Consider the following 19,704-nt stretch of genomic DNA (forward strand, 5'->3'; position numbering starts at 1 on the left):
CGTAAAGGGAAAAAATTCTCCTTCCGAAGAAAGTTTTCACGAAAATTTGTTATATGTAGCTGTCGATTGTCAGAATACTCTCAACAGATGGGGTCGAAGAGCCTGCCTTCAATCCACTAAATGTTAACAATAGGAAGGAGGCAGCCCCAAGCTCCCTGTTCAGATCACTTTATTCAGGTGCCCTGGGACTACCAGGCCCAACATTCATTTAAAGCAATTCAATCAGATGTAATCCATGAATGATGTCACCGATTTTTGTTTTTAGTTTGGCAGTTTTTGGAGTACAACTTCCAAACTGTTGATTTCGTGGACCAAATTACGCGCAAACCGAAAAAAAAAATCACTTGCTTGCTTATTCACGATTCGCTTTCGACTACCAAGCAAAAGACACGCAGACCGAAAAAAGCAGTCCGGTGATCCGGAAACGAGAAACGGTCTCTACTACGCAAAAGACGCGATGAGCGAAAGAAAGAAAAGGAATCCGGCGATCTTCAAGCAAAAAACGGTCTCGCTTGCTTAGTTATGCATGAACCACTACCAAGCAAAAGACGCGCAGACCGAAAAAAAGCAGTACGGAGATCCGAAAACGAAAAACGGTCTCGCTTGCTTGGTTATTCACGACCACTACCAAGCAAAAGACGCGTAGACTAAATTAAAGCACTCCGGCGACGCGATACGAAAAAAGATCTCGCTTGCTTGATTATTCTTGAACAACTCAATGTCAAGCTGAATTTATTACAAAGAGCATTTTATTGACTTTTTTCGGTGAACGCGATGCTAATCAAAGTTGAGGGGAGTAAGGAAAGTGATGAAAGGGTAGGGTAACCAATATATTTTGGACCCCATGGGCCATTTTCCTGCAAATTCCCCAGTTTAAGTCGAAAGACCAACTCAATTCGCATACCATTTGGAAAGATAGGACTATTCCGCACTTGCATCAACCGTTTGTACATAGAAAATGTGTTTATTTTATCTAAAAATTAATTTAATTCAATCGGTTCATCCATGCAACCGTTACAACACGTTACACACTGAAATTTAAGCCGTCAGTAATTGTTCAAATTTCTGAACTAGAAGCGTAGATTTTCATTGGTTTTCCATTCTCAATCGATTGATTAGACTATGGGCAAGTATATTATACAACTTTAAGGGTCCAAAATGTATTGGTGTGTCCCAAATAATTAAAAACAGTGCTTCACAATTCAATTATTGTCGACCTTTTTTTGGATCCTACATGACCGTATGGACATTTTTATCTCGTAGCAGAAGATTTTCTCTACATTTTGGCATGTTTTTTGACTTGGTTATTGGCTGTACAATTAATTATTTGGGACAAAAAACTAAAATCACTTCCTTAGGGGGTCCAAAATACGACCGTTACCCAACCTGATGGATAGAATCGCAAGCGAGCATGGGATAAATGAACAGAAGTTGAAAACTAACATAGGGCCACGTGTGAACAACACAATCGAAACGACAAGTTATAGGGCTCTGCACTGCTTTGATTTTGTATGGAATTTTGACGTTTACTGGCCTTGTTGTTTACAAATTCTATGTAAGAGTGAAAGAGAGAGGAAGACTTTTGAGTAGAGCCCCATTGCTGAACGTGCTGGTTTTGAACGACTACTTAGATGCTGAAGTATTTGGCTCTGCACTGTTTTGATTTTGTATAGGATTTTGACGTTTACTGGCCTTGTTGTTTATTAAATTCATGCAAGCATGAAAGAGAGGGATTGATTTTTGTGCAGAGCCCCATTGGTTACTACCTGGGGGTGCGAACTAGATATCAACAAGCAGTCAGGCTGCTGTCAAGCCAAAATTTTCATCAAAATGATCCGCGTATGCCTAAAAGTGAGCGGTCATTACTTCATCACGCTAAAAATGTTACATATTTTATGTGACATAAAAACCATCGACTGTTGAAGAACAGTTTTACTTAGTTTTATTTATGCGTATTTTGTCAGAACTTTTGTGAAACATATTTCTAACTAAAGTACGATCAGAAACTATCTGATTCAACTGATTCCTTGCCTGCATCAAACTGTAGAAGCTTTGTATGAAGTATTTTGAGTGTGCACCTTAAAAATGGTTTCCTGTGAGACAAGCAAACAAACAACGGTCAGCACTGGTGTAAAAAAAGTTGTTTAAATTGAATGATCAAAATGCTCGAGACCGCACCCCTCAGGTTACTACTGACACTAGACAGGCAAAAAATTGTCTCCACGACCTATTAATCTATTGTTCAAAATTAAGAAAGTTTGCTAGAAAAGTATTCTTTCTTGAAACCTAAACACAATAAACACATTTCCATAACATAAATTACAGTTTTGAACAGAAAGACTGCTTTTTAAGTTTCGATAATGACGATGATTACAATGACGGATTCTTGAAGGTAAAGATCTACAGATTATAGTGTTCAATAAACTTATTTTTGGAGGATCAAGTGCATCGGTACAAATAAGCACAATATTTCGCTTACTTCTATGAATAGTTAGGAGCACAAATAAAATATAAACTCAATATACTTATATGAAGGATTGAGGTAACACGAGAGAACGTGTTATTATCCCTCTCTTTTGTCTCATGCTAACAATTATCATCACCTTTATTTTCCAATATGGGACTGCACCATCTGTATTGTTTTCCGCAACATTTTCAAACAAAGTGTGGTAATTTTGATATGCAAAGTAAAGTATATATTAAAACATGAACGATGCGACGAAGGCAGGTTTTGGCTCGAAAATCCATATGGGACAGTTATGATTTTATGGGCAGTATATATGCTTTGCACAACCCATTTAATATTCAGAAAAACTTAAAATTTGCAAATCTTGAGTTTTAGTGAACCAATGAAGCAAAAAAATTAATGTGTTGTGCACTTCATATATAGAATAACAGTGATTCATTTTTCTCATCGATAAATGGAGTGGTACTTGAGATTCCCCAAAAACGGATAGGTTGATTATAATGACGTCCCGTGCGGCCTTATATCAAGCGTGTACTAGAATAAGGGCATAAGTCGCATGATCGATTTCTCTTTATCGATCCTCACTTTTGTGAATAAAGGTGACAAGATACAAGTTTAACAAGTTTCTTCATACCGCTTGTCAGCAATCAACCTTATATCGTAAGATGAAAAAATGCTGACAAACTTGCATCTTGTCACCTTTACTTACAGAAAAAAAGGATAAATAAAGAGAAATAGATCAGGTTATTATGCCCTTATTCTATCGCACACTTGATATATGTAGATCCCAAGGCATGTACTCCGATTTAATTCTGGTTGCATCATAGGATCAATAATATCGGTACGAATCAAAACGATACTCCATTTACTTATGTAAATTACTAAGGGTCTTTGTCATAATCAAAACCTGGGAGAGACTCGCGAAGAGGAAAAATATCAACGTCATATGCAGCCCAGATTCCGCTGTCACGAAACGTCAAATGCAGCCCGCTGGTTTTATGGCTACAATAAACTGTTATTAAAAACCTCAGTCGGGAGAGCAGTATTTTCCAAAGTTGCTGATAAATCTAAACACAAGATTAGTTATTTCTAATGTCTGCAACGTTTGCTGGAATGAAATTTCACTCAAAAGGCTATTTATGCTTCAGTGTGATGTAAACGCAATCATTTTTAGCTGAGATGTTCATGTGGAAGCTTGAACGGCTTGCGCATGATTGGTATAAACACAAAGTGGAATAAGAAAAAAACTCAGCAATCACAGAAAAAGAAAGACCGTCTTCGCAAGTTTCGTCTCAGATCAAAACCTATCAATAAACCACTTGTTACGCTTATTGATTCTGAGAATTACAAACGATGTCATTATTAAATGATCATCTATATACAACTGCTTAAGCTTATAGATCCTTAGGTCTGTATTGCATTGAGTACTTGTAAGACCAACAAATAGAACTTATCCAAACAATGCCCTGTATACTCATATGAACGGTTAGAAGTTACAGTCAAAAGATTTCTTATCACATCATTAGATTGAAGGTATTCATTCCAGGAAGTTTTTGGATTAACTAGATCACCTGTTGTACTCGCTTAGTTATCAAAACGGGGATCTTGACGATGCAAACAATTCCTAAAAATATAACAGTCTTCTAGGCTTCAGTATTCTTCTGCTTAGATATGATGAATTGATCCCCATTTACTCATATGGCCAAACTCCAAGAAATTTTCGAAAGTCCTTAGCTTGCACACTTTTTTATCTTGATTAGAAACCAAATAGATCAATAATATGCTTAGGATACTGAAAAGCATGGTTTCTCGAAATATTAAAAATGAATGTCCTACACGGATAAAAATCTGATCCCCACACCATGATTTACAAATCATGAAATTCATAAATTGGTTAGGTCATAATATCAGGATCAGTGCTGGGAATGGTAATAGTAGTAGGCTTGAGTTTTTGCGAAAATCACGTGGCTCTCCTAATACAGTAGTTCAAAATTGTGAATCTCATCAAGTAGCCTATGTTGGGTACATGAATTTTCTAAATGAGGAGTGTCATTAAAGGCTGCAAATGCGGGAAATGCAACGGGAAATACAACATTTTTCTACAGTAGTTTTGGGTTGCCCTTAGCAACGGGTGTTTTGCTATTTTCAAGGCATTTTGCCTACAGCAGCGATGGGCGTGAGTTTCACTGGCTTCGCTAACTGTGATTGGCTTTGCTTGGCTACTGTAGAGTGAATTTCAAGATTTTTCCCAACTCTGATTCAGGATCACAAATCATGGTCCCTGGAGTCATAAATTATGACTCATAATCATGATTCCTCATAAGCGTAACATCCAGTGTGAAAACACTAAGCGGCGCACATTGCTTCAATTCATTCGTATCGATCACTCTTAATTCAAGATGACGAAGCAGATGAGTGGTAGAGTACGTGGCCTACAATCGGAAGGTACTTGGCTCGGATCTCAATGTTTGCTATTTTTAACTTTTTTTTTTATTTTTGTCGATCATAAACGGATGCGCGACTCAGCATTTTTGGCATTTGAATCATGATTCCGAGCAATCAGCAACAAAAACCTAACGCGTGTGTTGCGTTACGGCAATCTGACTCATGATATCATGAGTCCAAATCATGGTGTATTTTCATAAGATAAAAACACACTAGAACCATGATATCATGCGTCATAATCTTGTTTTTGGATTCTGATTTCTACCCGTGTACAAGTTAGCGTTGGGCGAATTCGTCTACAACATCGATGTTACTGAATCGATTCACATTTGAACTGCCGAATCGATTCACCGATTTAATCGAATCCTTTGAATCGATGTTTTTGAATCGATTCGAATCGAACTCGAATTGATTTTTTTTAGTTTGAAATGATACTAAATGCATTTTTATTTGATTCAAACACCTATAAATTAAATCAGTGTTGAATTTCAATTGAACAGTTTTACTACTTCAAGATAGATCAAAATATGGATTCATTTCCATCAGTTCATTGAGAAACATTCATCAACAAAATAAATCGAATCAAAAAATCGAATGGAGAAAATCGATTCACCTGATTTCAGATACCCCAAACATCGATTCAAAAAATCGATTAATCGAAATGAAAACATCGATTTTCGGAAAATCGATTCAAAATCGCCCAACGCTAGTACAAGTAGACTCCTAAAGGCAAAACCTCCTACGAGCTAAGCTCACTCGTTTCAAAAATTGATTTTATTTACGATCTAGTCCATAAATTGAGGTTACAGTGTAAAAAGGAGAAAATAAAAGAAGAGATTGAATTTATAGCTAAACGTGACAGCAGACCAAAACAGCCTATAGCTCAAGCTCTGAAATTCAAGCAAAGGATGCCGCCAATCATGGTCAGTATTTCCGGATTTGATGGATTTAGGCAGAAGATCTTGAATTTCATTAGGGGAATGAAGGTTTCCTTCCAAATCAAACTGAAATGCTGTTTTGTTTTAGAGAATCCTTATAGATCGTGAACTCATTCACAAATATCTTGAAGAGAAGAGGCATAATTCTTTCACTTATTACCAGAAAACTGAGCTTTGTTTTGAGTGAAATGTCTCTTATGTGATGATAATATTCGCGACTGAATTCTCCTATCCAAACATACTGAAAAGTATTCACCAATGCTCAGAAAACCGAAACACCGTCCACATGGCACCTCCGTTACACCATTTCCGATATGATCGTAAGCGCCAAACCAAACCTCGCCCCAATGGAGCGACAGCGAGCACAGATAGCTCACTACATACTGTGGTGCAAGCCCAAAAGCACCCAGTCAGCGATGACGTGAACGTGATTTTTACTGTTTTTCGTAGGAAAAACGAAAATGAAAATTAACTGCTAGCTAGCTGTGTTTTATGTGCACCGGGACCCCGAGAGAGCTGCCCACCAAATGGGCGAGCTTTTCCACCAGTCATTTGTTATCCAGCTTGTGAGTTTGACGATGGCGACGACGACATGCCATTCTCGGTGCAGATAGATTTCGAACACCCGGTGGTAGGAGGAAGGTTGTTGTAATTCCATCATCTGCACAAAACTATAAACCCAATTTTACGACGTCCACCAGCGACGCCATCACAGAAAACCCACTGGGCTAAGCAAAAATTTAATTGCTCCCGGTATGAGCATATACATTCATTACTCCCTCGCCAAGCCAGGCCTCGATCCGGTGGTGCAGTGACAGTAGCTGTTTGGGAAAAAAAAGTAACGAAATGGATAAGTTAGTTTGGAAAATAAGTAACAAATTGGTAGCTGAGAAAATAGGGAGCCAGGTCAATGACTAACAATCTAATTCATAGTTGGAGTTTTTTTCGACCAATCACATTTGTAATAACATTAATTTCATAGTCAGAATTATTATAACATTGTACTAGAATTTAAACCTAGTGCATAATACTTTTCGAGTCAGTAGGCAAAAGTAAAGCATTTATACAAAAGAGGTAACAAAAATTGCCGTACAGGAAAATGTCAGTTAGCCCCCCGAAAGAAAGTCATACACCGAATGTAATAAATGGTAATTCAACATATCCGTAGGCAGAGAGCGAGATAGAGAGAGAAAGAGATCACCCCCAAAGCCCAAAGCCATCGGGGACACACAAACACTCTCGCGGGGCCAACTAAACGCAGAGAGCAAACGAACAAAAAACCGAATTCTACTACACCAGAAAAAAAAATAATGCAAAAGGGAAAATGTGGTGTTTTCCATTCATTAAGCACATCTAATGGAAAAAAATATTATTCAAATTTATGCAAAACTGCTATTTGCTCGATTCGGTGTGTCCTCCGCGCATCCCCTTCGTCCATCGTTCGGTCGTAAGCTCGGACCACGGCTTAGCCACTGTATTGTCTGAGAGGGGTAGGAACGTGTGGTATGGAGCATTAAAAAAATTAAAACTTCATCAAAATCGAATCAAAGTGGGCGGCATGGACGGACGGACGATGGACAGGGAAAGCTTCCCTCCATGAGAGGCCAGCATACGCGCTCAGTTACTACTACTATCCCGAGCTGGATCACACAACAAGATTCTGGCACATTTCTAACAACAGCAGTTAAAAATGTCAGAAGTTAATGAAATTTTGTTATCAAAATGACTTTATCTTTAAGTTGTTATATGTTTTGTAATATATTCATAACAATGTTAGTTGCATACCTATTTGATTTTACTTTTGTGAGTTTATTGTAAATAACATCCAAAGTTATGAACATTAACATAATTTGCAATTATTTTTGTTATTTTGTATCATTTTTTTCATAATTATAATGGATTTTTTTAGTTTGTTTTATTTAGTGCAAATTTAATAAAAAAAATTGTTACCTTAACGGTAGGCACTTGTATTAAAGCAACTGGAGGTATAAAAAAGTTATACCAGAGAAACACATTCTGTTATAATCTTGTTCCTTCCCTCTGCTCGAATACTCATCATCGCCGTAGTGCAGCAGCAGCAGCGAGGTGGCAGCGCGGCAGTCGGGTTGCGACGATTGTTGTAATAACAATAATGGCAACAATAACACAATGCGGAACTGGAACGAAAATTGTGGGTCCGTTTTCCACGAACTGTGCCGCCGTTTTTCTCTTTACCCTCTTTTGTGACGGTGATGGCACAGAAATGCAGGTGAAGCACAAAAATGACTTATCGGGTGTTTTAATTATAATGGTCGTCAAATAGTGTGTGGCTTTTGAATAATTCAAAATGGTACCACTGACTTGGTGGATGACGCTGCGCTGGATCAATCTGCGAAGTGGTCGGATCGGAAGTGCTCGCAGTGGGTGTGCGGCCTTGACGTAGGTGATGTACATTGTACACTTTCCTCGGAATTGTTCATATTATGAAAGGGGAGCAAAGTTGAGAGTACGTCCTTGGCTCTTCAAATACTTCCGATGATCATAATTTTTGTTTGAACCTAGTAATAGTAGTTTACGGAACAATTTGCAGAATGATGATTTGTACAGCACGAGTCGTAGTGCTGTAAAAATCGAGTTCTGCAACGAGTTACGTACAACATTTTTTGCAATTTCGTAGAAGACCACTTGAGGGTATCAGAAATTATATCGAAATGCATTCACCATCATTTTACAATTTAGGAAAAATTGTTGTGTAATGATTCATTACGCAACTCAAAACAGTGGCGTACTGAGAAAGCGTTGCGTAATGAATCATTACAGCACAGGTTTCAGTTACGTAATGACTATTCCCGCACTGCATCCTTAAGTGCAGGAAAGTAGGCCGTTTGATGACAGATTGGCGTGATGAAGAACAGCCTATTACGATGAGAAATTGCAAAAACTATATTTTTTCATAAATTGTAAAAACTGTTGAACGTGACTCGTTGCAGTACTCGATTTTTACAGCACTCGACGTAATTATCCTACTCGGCAAGCCTCGTAGGATAAATTTACAACTCGTGCTGTAAAAATCATCATTCTGCAACTCGTTCCGTAAACAACTATTTCGTTACACCTAAAAGTTGATGAGTAATCAAATGTCCACGTTAAAATTTTCTAAAACGTAAGTTGAAGCTTTGCGAAGCAGATGAATTAAACAGTCTTAGTAATAAATTGACTTAAAGCTTCCAAAAATTGGGTTTAAAAAACGTTGTCTTTGTACCAATTATGGCAACAATGTTCCTAACATTCGCCGTAAAGTGTGACAATTATGAACTATCGATTATTTGCACGAAAGGGAATCAAATGCCATCCAGAGGGAATGATAATGCAGCGCTAAGTAAAAAGGTGATTGCTTATAAAATTTTCCAAAAAAAAATCTGTTAAATAAATTTAAAATCAATTTATCGCTATGGGTTCATGATAGCAAATAAATTTTCTAAAAGGAGTCGAAATGTTATGAAAATTTAAAACATGATGCAAAACAGCATTGATGGACAAACAATACGGAATCATGATTTTGGGGAAAAAGATCAAAATTCGAGTATAGCTGAAACCACCCTCTCTACCATGAACCCAATAAGGATACCTAATCCTCCATAATTTTAGCAGCAGTTCCATAGAGTTGGCACCCCGGTACATAGTCGATGAACTGTCATATTTCGCTCACCGCTCTTCTCAGTCTTACGCTTTAACCGGGAGTGACCAGCTTGCACAACAGTGATGGATTCCTGCGCCAAGTGATTTCCAATGAGTCACACTGGATTGGCCACGGAACATTCTTCTCCGTGGGTAGCGGAGTTTTACAGTTTGCACGTTTTCGAATGTGTAGTTGATAGATTCGAGTAATTGAACAGAAGAACGAACGAACCGTCTTGCCATGGAAGTCACCCTTGAAGTAGCATACCTTCTTTTATTTCACTGAACAAAAAATGTAAACAAATCGCCTCCAGAGGATCGCCATAATTGGGTTCTCGTACACTCTTTGTATCAGTTATCACCGTAATGGATAAAACATGATTTCCAACTTGAAACGGCAAATTTGATTGCTCATCAGCTAAATTTGTTAATTTCGTCTCGGTAGGCAACAGGTTGAACTAGTTTTACTAGATGAAAACATAAATTTCGTAACGGGTGTCCTTTAGCAAACTGTGTAAGGCAAGAATTTCAAATGTTCATTTTTTCGAATTGTATTGCGTTATTATTCTTATCAAGGTCCATTTATCATCAGAAACAAATAGTTTTATCACATACAAATAGACGTAACATTGACGAAATTCCAATCGACCACTCATATAACGATCATTTCAAATTCGCTATGTTACAAACTTCACAACTAGAGGCGCGCGCATCGTTTTTCTTCGTGTCATCTGCAGGTCATGCTCACCAGATGATAATGGTGTGAGTAGGGCGATAGATTTAAAAGAAATTTGTTTTATTGTTACGTCTGTGGTTATATCATTTCTTTGAATATAAGCCGTTACATTCTAGTGGAACAATAGGTTAAATCTCTCTTTGTTCTCTTCTCTTTTGTTGTTGTTGTTTTGTATTTCTATCTTTGTACGCTCATAGGTAGATATAGTGATAGTTCCTTGATGCAGATAGGTAGTTCGAAGATACTTAAAGGGTTAAAGAGGATAAAAATCTACCAAAGGTTTCAGACTGTACAATTTGATGATGTTTTGAAGGCATTTCAATCGATGTCACTCCATGAATTTTACTAAGAATATGTTCAAGATTTTCTACATTCAATATCAGAAGTCGCGTCAGTATTTGTTCAGAAGCTTCAAGCGACCTTTCTCATTCAATACAGCCAGTGATTTATCTCTGAATACATCTCTAAAAATTGAGATAAAAATTTCTTTCGGAGCTCTACCCGAAACTGGACCAAGCATTTTACAGAATTCGTAATTGGATTATCACTATTTTTTTTAATAGATTTCATGAAATAAACTCAAATAACCCACCAGTAATTCTTTGAAAATTACTGTACTGGCACTTTTATGAGATCCATTGTCGAGAAATGTCATGAGCGCAATTCGAATCAATTTATTGAGGGATAAGTCTCGAATTTGGTATTTGTACCCTGTATAAATCTTGTTGTTCCATTTAAGATGATTGACAGAATTTCAAGGACATCAACTGGAAATCTTAGATGCATTCCTTGAAATTTATGTTTTTGTCGATATCTATGACAGGATTCTGATCAGATTTATCGTGTTCTTCAAGGGATTTTGACAAATTTCTTGTGAATTCCTTAACGAATTCTTAATCATTGGCAAACTGCTTTTAAATCGTAGTTTTCCCGATAGCAGTCGTGGCAAACAACTAACCAGATTCCAAAAGGAATCTTCAATGGATTTCACATGCGAGTTTTCGCATAGTTTGCTAATGAGATCTTTAGTGGATGCTTGTAGAGATTCTTGTCCCATTTCGAGACGCTCTAGCAGAGTTGAGAAAAGTAATGTGATTCACGCTACAGTATCAAGCAAAGCCAATCACAGTCCTCGGAGCTTGTGAAACTCATGCCTACCGCTGCTGTAGGAAAAATGCCTTGAAATTAGCAAAACACCCGTTGCTAAGGGCAACCCAAAATTACTGTAGAAAAATGTTCTATTTCCCGCGACATTTCCCGCATTTACAGCCTATGATAACACTACAGATTTAAAAAATTCACGCACACAAAATAGGCTATTTCATGAGATTCATATTTTTTTTGCTACTGTAGTAAAAGAGCCACGTGATTTTCGCGAATTTCAAGCCTACTACTATTACCATTTCCTGCCCTGCACTCTAATCAGGAACTCGTGCTTAATTGCTAACCAAACTCTTAGCAGACTCCACGCGAGACTCTCAAGAGATTTTGGAAGGTATCCTTCGGGTACACCCTTAAGATCTTCAGTGAACCCCTGAAGAGGTGCTTAGTGGATAAAGCTAAGTCACCAGCAGCACTCTAACAAGCTCCCTTCGACGTCGCTGGGGTAGATTTTTGACAAGACTTAGTGAATTACTTAGGAAGTCACCAAAAGATCTTTCTCATAATCCTTATAGAATTCCTTGTTAGAAATCTGCTCAAAATTGTAAAAGAGGTTTTTTTTATGAACCTTTGAGAAAATATTTGTTATATTCTTTGGTTGACTTCTGACTTTAATCTTTGGTGGCTTCTCCATGAGACTTTGATGAATCGTTTTGATCGATTCTTTGGTAAATACTTTTCGGTTGGCTTCATGATTTCAGTCTTTCCTAAAAAAAAATCATTAGCGAAAAACTCATCTTTGACGAATTCCAGATGCGTTTCACACAAAGACTTGTAATGAGAGCCTTGAAGGATCCGCATTTAAAGTTGTATGATAGATTTCTAAGAATATTCTTAGGGGATTTCTTGCGAAACTCCTAATGGATGTTTAGAAAGGTTCATTAAGCAAATTCCTGACTACATCTATGGAAAAATTTCGATGCAATCTCAACAACAACCATAAGAGATCTATGGAAGAATTTTGAGGAGTGCAGTGACTGGATTTTGATCCGAATAAGCCGATCGAACCATATTCAGAGAGTGTAACAGACAGTTCGTAGCACATCGCAATCGAAGAACCTTATAAATGTTGATATTCACTCGTTTGGTACGTGGCACAAGAGCGTTTAAGAGCAGCAACTCTCAGACTACAACAGTATCGAGCCATTCGGGTACAGAAAATAGAAAATATTCGCCTCTGTTTCTTGATCAGAATGAGAGTGTGTCAGCGAACGTTACAAGTGGTGACACACAGTGATCCGCACCAAACAGTGGGTGGTGTGCAGGCTTGATAGAAACTCTTCTGCGATGCAAAGAGGAGGCGATTTTGCCGTTTTTCTGAGGAGAAAAAATTGAACTCAAAATTTGTTCACACAGATTTCAAGCGATTCGAGTGAGAGTGCAAAAATATGTGAGGTTTTTTTCTGGTACTCTTTCTCTCTTGTTGCGATGCTCACCTTTACTCACGCTTCAAGAGAACTCTTGAGCGTCCCGTCCGAAGAGGACAGTCCTCGAGGAGATCTGATGGCAATCTTTTTGAATGGAATTTTGTTTTGTACTGCATCTTCCTCGCTCAATTTTCGTTGTCTCTCTGTTTAGCATTTTTTCGCTCCCTCGCAAAGAGACAAAGGCAGCACGCTGTTCTAGAGTATGTCACCGAGCTCTGATGATGTTGAGGAGAATTATCAAGTCTTGGTGTGTGTCTTTCTTGTTTTCGTTCATGGTTCGTTATCTTCCACGAACGATAAATGTCATGTGGTGTGTATGAATGCAGGCGGAAAAATTGAATGAAATTGTGGCTCGTGTGTCATTAAATTTTCCAAAGCCTGCCCTCGTGAAACTTTTGATAATATTGAGGAGAACGTCAACTCCTTAAATTGATTGTAAAATATTAGGTGCATAATCTGGCCTGATCTGAATTTAACCAAACGTACGACTCGAATACGTCAAGGATCTCGTCGGTGATCTGTGAAACAGTGGTGAAAATGGTCGTATCACAGATTCGCGAACAGGCTTGATGTGAGTAAGTTCGGACCCGCCTTCACGGAAGATCAAACCAAAAGGGATTGCAAAAAGTTCGCGAACATTTACTCGCGAGTAATCGAACAAGGTTTTGACAGACAAATCAATATACACATCAAATTGACAGTGAACTTTTAGTTTTTAGTGGATATTCTCTGAAAACCAGAAATCTCGGAGTGGAAAATGATTTTTTTTCCAAGAGCGTGACACTCGCGAGCATTTTGCTTTGTTTTTGTTCCGGCTCAGCACACGTCACTTTCCATCACTACTTCTATGCCAAAGATTTTCTTAGATAAACTGTGGAATCAATAACAATAACTATCCAGACGTTCAGTCAAATTGTGATCTTCGGCGAAGTTGTTTCTGGGAAGATATCATTTAAGAAGAGTTTAAGAGCTTTTCCATAGAATAATATAACAATGTGATAATGGTTATCGCAATATAATGGATAATGAATAACGCAAATGGTTAGCCTTTTCTATAGTAATCTCCATAAAAACTATGAAAGTCATGTGCACAGCCAAATTTCATCCAAATCGTTTCAATCTTTGGGGGATGATATTTATACTACGTTTAATTGACATCGCTTAAGCATAGCATTTTGCGGACGGAAATTTTGCATTTGGCATGAAGAGAATTGTTTACCCTTTAAAACACTACCTGTTTTCAGAAACTACTGAAAACTTTTTGCGCAAAAGTCCATTACGCCATACATCTTTATGTGAAATGAGTTACCCCCGTACTAGTTACGTGCTCCCTTCAGTTTAATAAAATTCGAGCCAGTTTCGAAAGATACTTTCTAGGATTAATGAATACGAGACTCATAAGAACACTCTCTTCTACTCGTATTGCGGGATGACTAACTGCCCTGGCTCCGTCTGCGGTGGTCCCAATTCTTCCCTAATGAAGCTAAATGCACCGTACGAAACGCCAATTAATCTCGTCGTCTGTCATCGCTTCGCATCAAGCACTTCCATCACTTGGACTGTATACGCAAAAGACGGCTTCACCCAGGCGGTGTGCCCGCCGCGGACGACAGACGAACAAACGGGATCTGATTTGCGGTCCAAGATTAATTTCGAAATATTTCAACCGCATCTAACTACACCATGGATGGCCAGTGCGGGACTGCCATTTGCTTCAAACCGACGATTCATAATCTTTCCCAGTTGCATCTCTTTGGGCACTAATTACGGGGCCGAAAATAGAATTTGTTTCGCAAGAAGATGATTTCGAGAGATAACATCGGCAAACCGAGTCGAATGGTCCAACAACTGAACTGAATTTCTATTCAACTAATCAAATCCTTTTCTTTCCGAATGCTTCCAGGTGGATCGACCGCTCACAATGAAAAAGGAAGGCATCCAAACCAGGAATCGCAAACTGACGGCCAAATCGAAAAAGCGGAAATCGACGCCCGGCTACAGCTTCTCCTTCGGTGATCTCATGAACCCTCTGGACCACAACAAGTCCTTCCCGGGGGCGTTCCCAACGTCGATGGGTAAGTTCGCGGTTTCCCCGACAAATCCCTCCTTTGAACAGAGGTTCTCATAAACAAATTTCGTTTCTCCCGAACAGGACAACACGCCCACCTTTCCGGAGGTCTGCATCCGGCCCATTCGCACATGCACAGCGGATGGTACACTACGGGGCTGGGATCGCTCGGGTCGTCCAGCAGTTTGCAGAACGGGTTCAGCAGTGGGGCCCCACTGGGAACGGGAGCCGTGGCGCATCCACAGTCGGCGTACCACCTGGGGCTGAATTCGATGGTGAGTTATCTTGATAATTGTTCAAAACTACTCCAACCATGACTCAAATCCAGACCCATTTTCAAGCAAATTTAAAGCCCTTTTAAAGCCTTTTCAAAGCCAATGCAAACAGAAAACATAGACTATCCATACACAATCAATTTGAAGTTAACTCAAAGCCACTTTAAAGCCTCTACAATGCTAATCGAAGGCCAATCTCATGGAAATCTAGATCAATTCCAAAACCAATTCAAGGTCAATCCAAAGCTCGTCTAAAGCCATCGAAATTGAATCAAAATCGAATCGAAATAGAATCAAAGTCGAATCGAAATCGAATCGAATCGAAATCGAATCGAATCGAAATCGAATCAAAATTGAAATCGTATCGAAATCGAATCGAAATCGAAATTGAATCGAAATCGAATCGAAATACAATTCAAATCCAATCCAAATCCAATCCAAATCCAATCCAAATCCAATCCAAATCCAATCCAAATCCAATCCAAATCCAATCCAAATCCAATCCAAATCCAATCCAAATCCAATCCAAATCCAATCCAAATCCAATCCAAATCCAATCCAAATCCAATCCAAATCCAATCCAAATCCAATCCAAATCCAATCCAAATCCAATCCAAATCCAATCCAAATCCAATCCAAATCCAATCCAAATCCAATCCAAATCCAATCCAAATCCAATCCAAATCCAATCCAAATCCAATCCAAATCCAATCCAAATCCAATCCAAATCCAATCCAAATCCAATCCAAATCCAATCCAAATCCAATCCAAATCCAATCCAAATCCAATCCAAATCCAATCCAAATCCAATCCAAATCCAATCCAAATCCAATCCAAATCCAATCCAAATCCAATCCAAATCCAATCCAAATCCAATCCAAATCCAATCCAAATCCAATCCAAATCCAATCCAAATCCAATCCAAATCCAATCCAAATCCAATCCAAATCCAATCCAAATCCAATCCAAATCCAATCCAAATCCAATCCAAATCCAATCCAAATCCAATCCAAATCCAATCCAAATCCAATCCAAATCCAATCCAAATCCAATCCAAATCCAATCCAAATCCAATCCAAATCCAATCCAAATCCAATCCAAATCCAATCCAAATCCAATCCAAATCCAATCCAAATCCAATCCAAATCCAATCCAAATCCAATCCAAATCCAATCCAAATCCAATCCAAATCCAATCCAAATCCAATCCAAATCCAATCCAAATCCAATCCAAATCCAATCCAAATCCAATCCAAATCCAATCCAAATCCAATCCAAATCCAATCCAAATCCAATCCAAATCCAATCCAAATCCAATCCAAATCCAATCCAATCCAATCCAAATCCAATCCAAATCCAATCCAATCCAATCCAATCCAAATCCAATCCAAATCCAATCTAAATCCAATTCAATTCCAAACTAAGACCATTCCTAAGCTTTTATTAGACTGAACCAAAAGACCTATTGAGGTTCAATTCAAAGGTCTTAAAAGGGCTATTCGAAATCGATCCTAATTAATGTCAATCAGAAGCAATCAAAACTTACTCCAAGCTCAATTAATGGCTATTAAAAAACTACTACATTACCAACACCAACTCCATCTTAGACCAATCCTAATACTGGAAATGAATCAATGAAAACCACCAAACTAAATCCCTCATTTTTTTTCATTTTCCTACAGAGCTGGCGATCGGAATACACGTGACTAATGGGACAGTAAATCCGGACTGAAATCGCAACCGTACCATCCCCACCAGCGCTACTCGAGGAAGGCACTTCTGTGTGACCTAAACCGTTGTCGGCTATGGAGAGAAAAAAAAAAAAGCAAACCAATCACGGGTTCTCAAACACACGTACACACCATCACACTCACCACACTACACAGTCGTCTTCATCTGGGTTCGAGCGCCCGGGCTCGTCCTTACGCAGCCGTATCAGTTTGATATTAGTACAATTTTAGATTTGTAACGAAATCCTTAAAACTCGCTATCGGTGCACTCCTTCCACCACTTCCCCGTCCGCATCCCGGTTATCTTCCTCGAAACTTCCGCACATCCCTCTCCTCCAACGATAATTAGCTGCTGATTTATCGCCATCAGTTCGTCACTTTTTCGGGGCTTCCTTCTCGAGTATTCAATCGCTTACGTAAACGTGTTCAACGTTTTGCTCCATCAATTTTGGGGCCAGGAAATGAGTGCGACAGATTGCAAATCTTCAAACGCATAAACTCTCACGCGGCTTTGGTGTAGCGCAGAGGTTCTCACACCACTTTTCGACGCGGATCACTTCTTCTGTTGTCAATCGATTTTCAGTTACACTGAAAGAAAATGTTATTTGATTCTCATAAGCCACATCTGTTCAACTCGCTTAATGTGAAATCGGATTCGAATGAAATGATTAAATATTACCGATATTTTTTAATTTAAAAGATGTTGGGAAGTAAAAAACAATATCTTTCAAGTAGGTATTTATTTTCAGTGTATGAACTGGCATAATCAATAACTGCTACTTGAAGTTTCCGACAAATCAAAAGATGACACTTGTGAAATAATTGGGATAGGCCATTGAAAAGTACACTGAAAATTGTTATTCAACTTTTTGTTGTGCCAACATTTTTTAATTTTATTTTTTTGGAAAAACTTTGGTTTCCAATTCTGAAAATGATTGTTAACCACTGATCAACTTCAAAAACTAATCACAGCTCGAGTGAAACATATCCAGCGCCACGGCTCCGGCTGATGGAAAGCCGTTTATCTGTTCGTTAGCATCGACCGCGAAAATAAAGTCCAAATCTGTCAAAACAGGAGCAGAAACTGGCACTTATCAGCCCGTTCGGATCGCACCCACATAAAGCTTTGGGCGCGATTTTGATGGAAGAGTTATGACCTACCCTCGCACCTTGTTTCCCATCCGCTGCACCCTCTCTTCCACCAAGACATACTTCCCGGTTTCATCAAACTCATCACCACACCACTTTCAAAACCACAAAAAAATCTACAAGAAATACTAAAGGAGTAGTGTTTGTAACATATAGATAAACCACCAGCAACCCACCGATGGAAAAAAGAAAACTACAAACGCGAACGTGGTCTGGGCCACGGCTCGCTGGGTTCGCTGTCAAAAAGTGCAAAGATTTAGATAGTTTAGATTCATCTTAGGTTCATTGTCGCCCGTGTTCGGCGCGGGCGAAAGGAGTTTTTATTTTATTATATTTTATTTTATTGTCTAATATTATGAACTGTATTAATATTATTGCCTAAATATTATTATTATCATTTGTTGTAGCTCGAAATTGCGTTAGTTAGCACAAATTGAGGCAGAGAGAAAGAGAGAGAAAAAATATGCAACTGAAGAAAAACCACCAGGAGGTTTAATCGCAAAGTAGTCACAGACTGTTGCATGAAAAAAAATGAAAAACGTGTAAAATAATTGAATAGATATAAGCGCAAACTGATGCGATTTATAATGAACAAACAAAACAGAAAATAACAAAAAAAAACTTGAAAAACGATGTAATAAAAAGATCACCTGTACAAAGTGTAAATTTAATATTTGAATGGACAAATAGCTACATAGTACGATGTAAATACCAACTAAATAAAGAAACTATATGAATGGATAGAAACCCTTAATGTATAGACTCAGCGCTCAATATGGAACACAAAATATCGGATTTTAACGGAAAAGCAGACCTACTAAACCCACACCGAAGGAAAAATTTCAGAAACAGTCCTAACCAAAACGAACCTAAAATAGTATGAAACAAAAAAAGCAAACATTTCTTAGTGCATCAGTTTTCAAAATATGGGAATATGACATCTTCTGTAATTGGAATGTGAACCCACTGCCATAATGAAAAAAAAAGAATTATTTAAATAATTGTTGTGATCTATTGTGATAAGGAGGCATACACATAAATAAAAGCGAAAAATCAGTGAATGAAAAAAAATCGTCCACTAGCGATGGTGTTTCCCCCGTCCGGTCGGTCAATGGTATCACATCCATGAGGGGGTGGGGAGGGAATCCTTCATTAAAGCATTTTTGACAGCTTTGTTTTGGGAACTTCCATTGATACATATGATGCTAGATTGAAGATTTTTTTCAAATGTATTGAAAGAAAAAAGACGTATCTCGTTCAATTTTTTTGGATATTCGGTTACTCTGCTTAAGATGTTTTCAAAACATATTGTAAGTAATTTATATTGTGAACAAATTGAAAATCTTATTTTTGATCAGAAATAAGAATTGTTTAGACATCATTCTTACGTAAAACGCGGTAACATTGATCACAACCCTCCTCGTAAAAGTTGCGAATAAACATTTTTCGGTAAACAAATTCTATGGACGAACGGTGCTTGGCAATCTTATATTCATTACCTTATCAAACTTAAGGTTTTTGTTCAAATTGAATGCAATGCATTAATTTTGAAACTTTTTTGAACTATGACTTCCATGTAGAGTGATATACTAATATCCATCGTATTATGCTTTGATGAGAGAGAACCAATGTTCTCAGTGTTGCAGTGAATG

At 38.2% G+C, this 19,704-nt stretch overlaps 1 protein-coding gene across 2 annotated transcripts in view; it reads left to right on the forward strand.

Annotated features, from left to right (window-relative positions):
* The window catches only part of LOC5568915 (GATA-binding factor C), a 62,110-nt gene extending 43,207 nt beyond the window's left edge, over positions 1-18,903 (forward strand). For both annotated transcript variants that reach the window (XM_021837729.1, XM_021837730.1), the window contains exons 5-7: positions 14,735-14,906; positions 14,984-15,174; positions 16,856-18,903. In XM_021837729.1, coding sequence (XP_021693421.1) covers positions 14,735-14,906; positions 14,984-15,174; positions 16,856-16,879 — 387 coding nt within the window. In that variant the 3' untranslated portion in view covers positions 16,880-18,903. The remainder of the gene's footprint in view (positions 1-14,734; positions 14,907-14,983; positions 15,175-16,855) is intronic.
* Positions 18,904-19,704: the final 801 nt, after the last annotated feature.

Source organism: Aedes aegypti, chromosome 1, assembly GCF_002204515.2.
Source record: "Aedes aegypti strain LVP_AGWG chromosome 1, AaegL5.0 Primary Assembly, whole genome shotgun sequence".
Classification (NCBI taxonomy): domain Eukaryota; kingdom Metazoa; phylum Arthropoda; class Insecta; order Diptera; family Culicidae; genus Aedes; species Aedes aegypti.